Genomic DNA, 12,560 nt, shown 5'->3' on the forward strand with positions numbered 1-12,560 from the left:
TGGGACTTTTGCTTAGAGCCAGAAGTCCACCAATCATTCCTGAAAATGCAGTGAAAGTGCATTCTTGCTCCTCTTTTACCTCTTAGATTGAGCCATAAAGTCAAATGATACCACACAGTGTCAATATTGCACCACATATTACATGTATAAATACATTTACGTTTTCCTTTAGTATGATAACTTCTTATAATTACAAGATTTCTTCTTGCATTGACAAATGTTCTCTTACAGTGATACTTATCCTCATCATAAGAGCATCTTACATTGTAACATTTTAAAATGGAGCTCCCCTCAAGGAAAAATCACATCAGTCACAATGGTTTCAGTAGCAAAATGACAAAATACATTTAATACATTCCAAACATTGCAGAAAGTGTCATTACATATACTTGCATTTCAGCCATGTAGAGTTTTTATCGAAAAGATAATTTCTCTGAGCTTTCCTGAGGGCGGAATAACACTTGTAATTTAAAGCTCACAATTTGTTATTTTGTTGATGAAAAATTATTTAACTCCTGATACAGAGTTAAATATTTAGACTGTGGGAGTAACTATGCGTTTTCTCATCTATCCAAACATTTATGCCTTGTGTGGCCCAAAATTATTCAGTGCTTTAAAAGCTTCTGTCACTTTGCTTACTAAACCATTTTATCAAAGTACGGCGCATTGGCCTGCCTTTATACAACAGCTGTGATATGTCAGTGGCCTAAAATGAGTTCGCTCCTGATATGATATCCTTCAAGCTGAGGACAGTTTAGCATTATCTTAACATGATGTATTGCTTTCAAAATAACATAAGTCAAACCACCAGTTCTGGTTCAGAACTAGCTACCTTCTTTTTAGGGTTTTACTTGGATTCAAAGCTCATGATAAATGAGTTGATGATGTAACATGATAAATACTTCTAAAAATACTGCAAACATGGAAATGATTACATTGACTGAGATAGCCAATGTTATAGTTTGGGTTATTTATATACAGTAGATGAATGTTGTCATTTACACTGCTTGAGTGAAAAAAAAGTTATGAATTGTCAGTGTGTGATCAATTTCATGTTTAAACAGGAAATTAAGAAAAAACATCTTGAACTGCACAATGTTATTCATTTGATGGGACACTGAATGATTAAACATCCAGTTATCACTTCAAGTCTGAGCATCAATTTAAGTGTAACAAATTACTAGAGTGTCTGTATATATTTAAAACGGCTTCAGCCAATATGACATATCGGGATCAAATGTATTGGGACTTTCTTTTTGTGGAGTTTTTCTGATAATGATGATTATCTGATGATTATAACTATATAAGTATATTTTTTATAAGAAAAAACAATTATTTAAGCCCATGTGACTCACATTGCTCAGCTCTTTAATGGCCTTAAGTGGGTTTTCCTGTAGAGGGCAGTGGAAAACAAAGCCATGTTGAGATAAAACATCTTAAATTCTTTAATCTCATTGTATTCTACAATCTTAATCCATTTTTGTTTGCTTCTGTACAAGCAGAAACGAGGAATACAAGTGTTAACTAAACTGCTGCTGGCCAAAAGTGGTTGAAATTAAGTAATTTACTCAGCTACTGTACTTGAGGTACTTTTTACTTCATACATGTATCTGACATATAGTTATAAGTTATAATACAATGCGTTAACATTCTTTGCTTGGGACCCGTCTCAATAAAGTAGTGTGTAGTTGGGGTTTGTTGTAATGTTTCACATGTCTATGAGGTAGGTAGGTAGTAGTAATAGAGTTAGTAGTTCAACAAAATATAAGAGATTTCCTATGTAAACTTCTCGGGTGGTTTCATTTAAATAACTCTGAGATCCAAGCAGATAAAAGTCTACAATATTCACAAAAAAAGACTAGAGAAAGTCCAAAACAACTAATGTAAACTTGTATGTAAATATATTTCTAATTTGTCACCCTAACTGCATAACAGTAAAATGCTTCATACACATTGCTCATCAGTATTAACAATGCCCAGATCCATGGAATAGTTTTATGGTATTGTAACTAAAACATCCTGGGTTCGCCTGACTGTATAAACTTAATAAGGAAACACTAAATGGGACGATAAGTAATTCAAATATTTGTATTTATTTTGAACATTTGGTTGTGAAGCACCACACAAAAATAAAAACCCTCTCTTTCCGTACCAAACAAGGATGAGTTGCATCTCACTCAATTGTCCCTCCCGGCAACCTGGATGTTTTTGAGCTGCAACAAAGGCCAAAGTGTGGCCTGCAACAGACTAGGTAAGCCTTCTTTTTAACCAGACTGATTGCCAGAAATACCTTTATCTCATAACACAGTTGTAAAATGGCTGATTTATCATAGACACAGTAATTAAAATTATGAATCACATCAACCATGAGAGGTTCTTAAGCATTCAGTCATAAATGTACCAGTAGTATGTGAGTTTAGCAGATACATACATGCACACACACACTAACAACCAAAAAAATAGCCTAAATCAGTCAAAGAACTTTCACCTTTGATACTTCAAGACATTTGTCTTACAAAACTTTTAAATTCAGGACTTTTACAAGTGGGGTATTTTTAAGTCGTTGTATTGGAACTTTACTCAATTAAACGTGCATGCACCCTAACAGTTTAATGGGGATGGAAACTGGATGTAAAGTTCAGTATAATGTATGAAGGTTATTTGTGTAATGAACCGAGCCTACCACCAGAGTGTGATCATTGCCTGGTTACAAGAAAAGGGTGAACATCCACTTCAGCAAAAGTAGGAACTGTAGGCAGTGTGATGTAGCTAGAAATAAGAGACAGGAGCAAGAATGATGGGCAAACATTTACTTCCTTTAATATCCGCAGAATTTTCATGAAGTGTATTAACAATGTCCCTTACTGTTCCACAAAACCCCACTCCAACGACCACTGTGCATTGCCGAGGACAATTTAAAACAGAAAGCTGTTAACAGATGCTTCCCCCATGGTTTCTTTCTTTTAATTATTTTTTTTCTTTCAGTCTTTATTTTTTTAAGGAGGGTGAGCCTACACACTGGAGTACATTGTCCTAAGGCAGGGAGCACTCCAGTAGATGGTTTAATTGGAGTGCCATCACTTTGGGAACATATTAGGCTGCAGTGTTAGAGACATCTTTCAACATTTGCCAACAACACGCCATGAATAGAGTCAGTGTGTGTGTATGAAAGTCGTGGTGAAGGGCTGTTAATGTTGCTGACACGACGAATCTATCTACACTTGCTTTTGACATTTCGATTTCAGCTGAGATTTAACCTATAGACTCTGCGCACAGACACACTGAACTACTTTTTCCTGAGCAGGACAGACGAGATACAGAAGGACGACCAGACAACAGCTGTTTGTTTTGCTTGTTATTTATTATGATCATCACAGCCTCTTTATTGCACGCATCATAAACATGGAACTATTGCTTTGTGATTGGCCAGTGTCCAGTGAGTTCAGCTTGACCTCAGCGATCATGTCTTGATTCAAAGCCTAGAGGCCAAGGACACATTCTGTTGTATAGCGGGTTCTACAGCACAGAGACCTTTGCAGAGCACATTGCAGTTGGCAGGGGCTGAATAGAGGAACAATATCCGTAGTGGATGGCTTGCTGTTTGAAAGGGATATTCATGAGTAAAGCCAATTAAGAAAGCCACAGTGAGAGTTAGTTGGTACATGAGATGATGCACTGAGTGTAGTGAGAAAGATGATGTATTTCAAAGTGATGCATTTTCTTTACATCCAAGTCCCATTTTCATTTTTCAACTCCTTTATCTACCTTCCCCTTATCCCTTTTCCAACCGCCTCAAGGCTGCCTCATTGGCATGTGCTTCAGTGGACAGTCAAATCTGAGTGCTTCAGTTTAAGTGTGGGCTACCAATCTGTTGGTCTGGCTTAGGTGGTCTTGGCTAGGACTGACTCAGCAGCAAGTTTCACACACACAGGGTGGAGATGAGGCGCACACTGGTGGCTGGGGGGGGACTGAAGAGCTGAGGTGGATTGAGAGAGAGGGGGTCAGGGGAAGAGTGTGAGACTGTTGTCCGAGACCAGCCCCTGGACTAAATGAAGGGAGAATCAGGGTTAAGTGCTCTATTTGTGAGGCCATTAAAAGCTAGGACTAGAGTACTGGGCCTTGCCGAGCCAAATCTCACCAGTCACTGCCAATTTGAACCAGCACCAGCAACTCGTTTTTCCTCTTTTTGTTCCTCTATATTCGTCCTCCCTCACGCCTCCTCCCACCCTCCTCTCCGTGCAGACAAATAGACATTCCGGCAGCGGATGTGGCGGCGGTTGTCCATAGCAACCTGCCATGCGGGGTGTATCTTGTGGGAGCAGGACCACTGAGTGAATGGCTAAGCCTTCTGCTAACAAAGACTGTGTATCTCTGAGATGCTTTGAGCTTCGATAGAAGCGCTGTGACTTCTGGGCTGTGGGAGTGCTTTACATAATCCAGCAGCAGCTCCCCTCTGCTCTGCCACATCGCTCTCTCCTCCTGCTCTCTGTACCTAACACACACCCCGATGTAGGTCGACTCGTCTTGGTGCATCCTCTAAAATTCTTTCAATCTATCATTCAGTATGATAATCACAGGGTGCTCTTGGAGACCGGCTGTGAAAAGGTGTGGACCGGTCAATAGATGAATGTTCAAACAGTTCTGCCGTACCTAGCCTACTCTATGAATTTTAACACGAAGAAACCAGATTTCAAATGCTTGTCAGGGGAAGCAAAAAAGTGATTCTGATCACAGATTTTGTTAGAAATATCAAGTAACAGTCACAGTTTATTTTAGACAGCATATTATAGTATGTAACCATTTATAAGTTTATTCATACTTTAGGCCTACTACAATGCAATTTAGATTTTCTTATAAAAACTTTATTCATATGTTTTTGTCATTTATTCCCACCACCTCATAACTGTCACCCAGCAGAAAGCCTGTTAAATCTCCAAAGAGTTTGATGTATATGGACGTTTTGATCAATGTCATGTATGTCATGTATACGAGATCTACTCTAACATCCTTTTTTGTTAGATGGGATCTGCCAGCAGCTGACATTGTGTGCTCTGCCTCCTCCCGTGAGCCTCTCCGGGACTGCCGAAGCCAGCTGCTCCACTGTGCCTCTCAACATCAACACATTTAACACAGACATGTAAACTGCACACTTCAATAAGTCGACGAGTCAACAACTTCATCTTAATGGTATGTGTGCGTCTCGTCCCCCTCCTTCTTTTATTAGAGCCCCTAAGCTGTAAAAAAATGTAAAGTCAAAATCAGTGTGATGGGTGTCTATCAGAAAAATCCATTTTGTGTTTTTTTTAATCACAGACTGGAGAAAGAAGGAGGGGTAGAGAGAGAGTCGATTTAACCTAAGGATTCCTCAGATTCACTGTTTCAACACTTCAGGTAAACAATCAATGGCAGAAGGCTAGGCAGGGAATAAAACTAACTGGCATAGTGTTGCCCTGAAACATGTACTCTATACTGGGGTCACTTTTACAGTTGCCAAACAAGAATTTGCAGCTGGTAATGTAAAACTGATTTTACAACCTCTACCCAGAGCACTATCAAACATACATTAAGGCACATAGCCATATTCAAAACATCACCACATACTGTATCTATGGGGCACAAAACATAAGCTACCACTCCCCCTGTAGTTGGAAAAGAATTCAGCATGTGCTCAGCAAAGCAGACAGTTTCCCTCTATTTGCATTTGAGTACAAATTCATAATTACCGGGTATCGCAGCACTGTCTGTATTGACAGTTTTGAGGCAGAAGAAATGCATTTGATGTACTACATCTTTTTAGCCCTGCTGTTAGTTATTATTAGCAATTGATTACAGCAATCCTCTAAAGAAACAGCAGTTTGAGAGTGGGAGTAAACATACTGCTGGTTTGTTGAACACATGTCTGAAACTATGGCCATTTAGATAAAGGGATCCCATGATTAGAAATAGAAAAATTAACATTTGTATCAAAAGCAAAACATATTTTCTTGCAAAAAAACCCAACCACAATGGGTTCTTTATACGGATCTAGGATGCAAATCTATCAAGATGTGAACAGACGAATTCTCTAACTTAAAATTGTGTTCTGGCACAGTGTAACTGTAAGTCGATGGGTTTGATGGATTTTTGTACAAGTCTGTTCCAGCCATTTTATACTATCCAGTTTATGCTTTTAGCCACATTCATACTAGGGTTACAAGACTGTCAACATTGTGCTGTTTGAACCATCAGTAGTATAATATACAAATGTACAGATACACAATAGAAATGCATACATAATTGGTTATTACAATGAGACCTACAAAAAAGCATGAGAATAAAAAGTCTGTGGGATATTGCAGGTGAGACAGGCAGAGCCACAAATGTGCATCCAGACTGAGGAACACACACCCTCCTACCATGATTAAGTGCATGTCTATTTACACCGCATCATAACAAAGCTATCAAAAACAAAGGCTCCAAAAATTCCTCCTAAAAACTTTTTTTTGTTCTTTTGTTTCTCTACTTACAACAATGTCAATTCCATGTATGTACATCCCTAGAAAATAATTTAATTATAGTTACACACTTTCTACATTTGTGAAACAATACAATTCTAGTCCACAAGGAAGGATGTTTGTGCGTTTATTTGTGTATACATTTGTATGTATGTATGTGTGTGTGTGTGTGTGTCTGTGTATGAGGTGGAGAATGATAATTCAGGAGGATAACGTTCATGGATTGGCTAACAGTCGCGGGGGCAGATTTAGGGAGTGGACTGGATGTGGTCACAGAGAAGAAGTAGTGGAGTCGACAATTTCTCTCCCATTGCACACGGTGGGGACGTGGTGGGCACTGACAGAAGCTAGAAAAAGTGATAAAATGAGAAAGAAGAAGGGAGAAGATAATTGCATAGAAAGAGGGAAATCAAGCATTCTTAGACATGAGATAATTGCTCATTAAAGCCAGTTGCTGCCACAAAAGAAATGGAAAACATTTTCTTAAAACTAGCAGTAAGAAATATCTTTATCACACTGTGCCATTACATTTGAAGCTACAGTTTAGAAAGCTTGACTTGACAGAGGTATCGACACTATAGGCTAGAGAAAACACTGCATGAGCCATGGTGCACACCAGTGCAGGTAACAAACAAATTGGACTCCCCTTTATTGATATTTGAACCCCAACAGCCTGGAGTTAGTAATGAAATGAGCTATTTAAATTTAAAATAGAGCAGCATCTTAAGACTGTCAAGGGACCATAAGTACACATTAGAAATGGCCACCAACTTTATGTTACAAGCACAATGTAGATTCAGTGCAACAATCCAACAATAGTGAATGACAAAACTACCCTGGCATTTAGCTATTTTATGGTAAAAGTCCACCCAAAGCTTAAGCTAAAGTAAAATATGAGTGGTGGTTTAAATGCAAACCTAATCAGTAATAAATGTAATATCACTGCCATGACTTTACAAGTCATTTGGAAAGAATTGCACCTAACCCATTAATGATGTTTTTTGTGAGGCCAATTATGCACTGTGGTTTTATATTTATTCTGGGTTACAATGTGTCCTACATATGGTTAATAAACTAATAACTTCTTAGCTTCTTTCTTGGCATCTCATCGCACTGTTCAACACTACAGCTACACACCTTGAACATAGGGCTGTCCTTGTGCTATATTGAATATTGAATGTTGTCAGAGGCATACTAAAAAAACAAGACAGAGAGAGTGCTGCTCTAAACCCTGTCTCTTTAAAAATGAGTTAACTGTATGTAACCCACCGTGAGATGCGTATGTGGTGGCAGCCCCACTGACACTGAAGCGATTGAGGTTAAGCCTATGGCTGGTCACATTCTTCTGGGGCTGGAACATGATGATATGGACCTTGGGAGCAAACATACAGCCCAGAACCACAAAGCCACTCAGACTGACTGAGATACACATGGTAGTGGTCTGGACCTGCAGAGAAAAAAAAGGGGGAGACAGTAATTAGTAGCCAGACTTTGATGGATAAATCTTATGCTAATGTAGTTCAGAGTAATTGCTCTTAAGAGCTAATTTGGTGATAATAATCTCTAATAATGAGCGTTTTTCAAAGGGACTTTTTGAATGAGTATTACAAAGTGCTGAACAGAAAATAAAACAATAATAAATAAAAGCCAATTCGACAAACTGCAGATAAATTTAGAGCATAAAAACGGCTAAAGTAATGAATCAGTCTCTTTACATAAGCAGACCCAATGAGGCCTTAAAGTGAGAGGATAACTCTTCATTGGCAGATTTTTTTACCTTGCAGCAGTCCAGGGGAAAACAATTACAGTGAGGATAACAAATACAGGATGGATCAATAAAAGACTTAATCAACAGAGACTACAGAGGCCCTAGCTTTAACTTTATTCTCTGTGATTTATTGTACGAAATCAATGTTAAATACTGTCTTAGGTAGGTCTGGAGAGGTGTATGCTGTATTTCCCTCCGTGTGTGTAAGTGGGTGGTTGTGTATGTTGGTGATATTATGCCTCTGCCTGACTAATCTTAAAGTCAGATTACAAGGCCAAAGAAATGCTTATTTCCAGAGAGAGAGGGAGAGGGAGAGAGAGACAGAGAGACAGGGAGAGCAGTGAGAAAGTGAGCTGTTTTCTACAGGGATCAAATGAGCAGCCCTCATCAGCACTCTTCTCTTATGCCCTTTGATACAGTGCAGTGTGTGTGTGCTTAAGGTGTGTGTCTGTGTATGCTTGAGATTTGTATGGATCAGGTGAACACTCCGCTTTGCTGTTAAATCTGGACATGTGTCAGCAGTTTGACGGAGCATGTCTGTTTGCAATCCCAATACTGCAGAGCTGGGACAAGTTGCTACTACACCTGTGCAGTCACTGTTGTGACCTGTGTGCTTGTATTAATGACGTGGGGCACAAAAAATGCTCACATAGCCACATTTAAGAGACTCTCCTCCTGTTTGAGGATTTAAAACAACAGGTCCCCAGAATGTAAATCATAAAATTTTGGAGTTAAAGGAATAATTTGTCATTTTGGGAACATAATCCCTCGTAAAGAAGCTTATTGTCATTTGTACACTTTTTTCAAGCTTTTATATGCCTTAAACAAAGAAGATTCAACACAAATTGTCCCTCAGACAGCATTCCCTCTCGTCATTTGATACCGTTCGACCATGTATTGTCATTGATAAATACCTGTCTTGTCTCTGGTTATGTTCGGTCCGCCTTCAAACATGCTGTTGTACAGTCCCTGTTAAAAAAGGACAATCTCGACCCCTCTGTTCTCTCCAACTTCAGGCCCATCTCTAAACTGTCTTTCTTATCTAAAGTCCTGGAGAAAGTAGTTTTTACCCAGCTGCAAACATTTTTAATTAATAATAATGTTTATGAAAAGGCACTTTTAAGAGTTTTTAATGACTTGATTTTAACTGTTGACTCAGGAATTTCTGCTGTCCTAGTGCACTTAAACCTCACTGCTGCCTTTGACACTGTTGACCACTCAATCCTCTTGTCACGGTTGGAAAATTGTGTGGGAATCAAAGGTACTGCACTTAGGTGGTTTCAATACTATCTAACAGATAGGAGCTTCTCTGTCCACCTCTGTGATTATTCCTCTGAGACAGCACCATTTACTTGTGGTGTCCCTCAAGGTTCTGTCTTAGGCCCCATCTTATTTTCTTTGTATATGCTGCCCCTGGCCTCCATTTTTGAGAGGTATGAGCTCTCTTTCCACTGTTTTGCAGACGATATCAAATTTATTTTCCCCTGAATGTAAAAACAAAGGGCTCACTGCAGCCCCTGCTTGACTGTATGAAGGACATCAAAACATGGATGAACCTAAATTTCCTCAACCTAAACGGAGACAAGACAGAGATCATAGTGTATGGACACCCTGAACTGCTTGATGTAGATTCTCTCGGCCTTTTAACTTCAAACAACCACTCAACTGTGAGGAGTCTTGGTGTTGCATTGGATAGTGCATTTAAATTTGATAAACAGATATCCGCCACTGTTAGATCCTGCTTTTTCCAGTTGATAACTATAGCCAAGGTAAAGGCCTATCTCCCTCCTAAAAATATAAAGAGGGTGATCAATGCCTTTACATCTTCCCGGCTTGACTATTGCAACCCCTTATATGTGGGCTTCGACAAGTCATCTATTCAGTGCCTGCAGTTAGTCCTAAAATGCTGCTGCCCGCCTCCTGACAGGAAAGTAGAAGAGGGACCACATCACACCTGTGTTGCGCTCCCTCCACTGGCTTCCTGTTCATTACAGGATTGATTTTAAAATCTTACTTTTAAATGCCTTAATTTATTGGCTCCATTGTACTAAACAGAGCTTCTTCATGTTCATACTGAAGCTAGAGTGCTGAGATCCGCCAATCTCCTCCTACTGGATGTACCCAGAAGCAGACTTAAACCAGAGGCGATCCAGAGCCTTTAGTGTAGCTGCCCCTAACCTGTGGAAAAACCTGCCAGTCCAAATCAGAACCGCTCCCCAACTCTCGAACGTCACTGTTAAAAACACATCTCTTTTCTTTTCCTTCGAGTTAAGTCTGTTATTATTCCTGGCAATTTTAATATCACTATATATCGTATATTGTATATTATAATGTGTTATTGCTGTACTTTTGCTGTGTAAGTAGTGTCTTGTTGTTGTATTTTAACCTGTGAAGCTCCTTGGTCAACCTTTTTGTTTTAAGTGTGCTATATAAATAAAATTGATATTGATACTGATATTTATTAGTGTTAAATTGTTTGTGATTGTGTTGTTAATTAGAGGTGCTGGGAGGCGGATTTTGTTATCTTTCGACCTGTTTCCCTGTTTCCATTCTTCACACTAACCTTAAGTTCTATGGTTTCTGGCGGGTAGCTTCATTTTTAGTGTATGGACATAAGAGTGGTATCAATCCTCTCATCTAACTCTTGGAAATAAAGTTGAAATGCCTAAATTTTGAAATGTTGTAAATGTTGAACTTTTTGATTAAAATTTTGGTTTTATTTAGTTGGGTTGGGGTTAAGCATGTAGCAGTTATGGTGAGATTATTTGTTATATATAATTTGTTATGTTTGTGTGTGTGTGTGTGAGTGTGTGTACAAGATACCCTGTAGTCACTGGATGTGACATAGAAAATGGGAAGAAAGGCCAGCCAAATTATACAGGTGGTGTACATGGTGAATCCAATGAACTTGGCCTCGTTGAAGTTCTCGGGGCACTTCCTGGTCTTGAAGGCATACCTAGATGGAAAGAATCATCTAATTAGGTAGACACCGTCTGGAAAAATGTGATACCTACCCTACCCAAATGATTGTTGCTATGAAAACAAAACTTCTTAAATTGAAAGAGGCCAAATGTCACTACATCATTACAGAGCTCATGTGGTAAATATACCCTCAAATGTGAACATCCACCTTTGCCATGCTGTCAGTCAGTAGTTTTATTAAAGATTCTGCAGCAAGCAAATGTGTGGAATATAAAAAATAATAATAAAATAAATATATATATATATATATATATATATATATATATATATATACTACAAATTCCACAAAATTAATATTTTCTTATTTTCTTTGGTATTTGTGTCACATAGCCTACACATGCAATGATGGTTGCTGGGTAATATGTGTATATTGTTGGCCAATCTTAGGTTTCTGTTTGATCATGTGACTCGAATAGGTGTAACGCAAAATCTGACAGAGCACACATGCAATCTAGCAGTCATGCCATTCAAACATAAAAGTTGTTGCAAAAAGAGCCAGGAGAGAAAAGAACAGGAGGAGAGGGTCGCAAAGCTCCTAAATAAGATTGTTTTGGATTTCTTACTGAGGACATTGTCAAAGATTTTGCTCAACTCGTGGCTCATTGGATGCCTTCAAATAGGTTAGTAAAAGTGCTTTTTCAATGGATTTGGTGTATCTTATGTACTGCCATTCCCCGTTTAAAGGCTGTTATCATCTCGGGGTAAGGTCGGCGTCGAGCACCTGTTTGATTGTATGTGTGTGTGCTTGTGAGTAATAAACTGTGTGCGCGCTGTTGCTGGCCTGTTTTCAGGACATGTTGGTGTTGATAAGTAGGCCATTGTACTGATTTGTGAGGTTATTGTAGGCCTACCAAAAATGCCCCAAAAAATATGCGGTCATTTCAGCACAGTGGACACCTCCCCTGCAGCACTCGGTTGTTTGTAATGACGCTTCAGGATTTTGACAGTCACTGTCTGTACTTTGCCAATACAATAATCTAGGTAACACATTCCATCTGTAAGATCCAACACATGACTGGTGGGCTGCTTAAGGCTGCAGTGGCCAGGCGCATGCAGCAGCATGTGTGTGTTGGAGGGAGATACACAAAACAGAACTGTTCAATTTAAAATGTTACTATGGTTAATATGGAAGAAACTAATTTTAGGAACTTTAAATTAAGTAGGGTTGGCATTTATTGCATCTGATATTATCTGTTGTTAAACTGTACACAATGAGGAAGGCACAGAAATTTTCCAATATAGGGTTCCCTTCTAGACATGAACACTGTGTGTGTGTGCATGTGCTTCGTCACACAACATAACAGCCTGCACTGGGG

General features: G+C 39.0%; 1 protein-coding gene across 2 annotated transcripts in view; it reads right to left on the reverse strand.

Moving 5' to 3' along the window:
* Nucleotides 1-3,342: 3,342 nt before the first annotated feature.
* Nucleotides 3,343-12,560, reverse strand: part of grm3 (glutamate receptor, metabotropic 3) — a 47,812-nt gene continuing 38,594 nt past the window's right edge. For both annotated transcript variants that reach the window (XM_038706993.1, XM_038706994.1), the window contains exons 12-14: nucleotides 11,086-11,218; nucleotides 7,764-7,941; nucleotides 3,343-6,841 (exon numbers count right to left, since the gene is read on the reverse strand). In XM_038706993.1, coding sequence (XP_038562921.1) covers nucleotides 6,765-6,841; nucleotides 7,764-7,941; nucleotides 11,086-11,218 — 388 coding nt within the window. In that variant the 3' untranslated portion in view covers nucleotides 3,343-6,764. The remainder of the gene's footprint in view (nucleotides 6,842-7,763; nucleotides 7,942-11,085; nucleotides 11,219-12,560) is intronic.

The sequence above is a fragment of the Micropterus salmoides genome, unplaced genomic scaffold (assembly GCF_014851395.1).
Source record: "Micropterus salmoides isolate LMB-PRFRI ecotype aquatic unplaced genomic scaffold, ASM1485139v1 Ms_hic_scaffold_8, whole genome shotgun sequence".
NCBI classification, from domain to species: domain Eukaryota; kingdom Metazoa; phylum Chordata; class Actinopteri; order Centrarchiformes; family Centrarchidae; genus Micropterus; species Micropterus salmoides.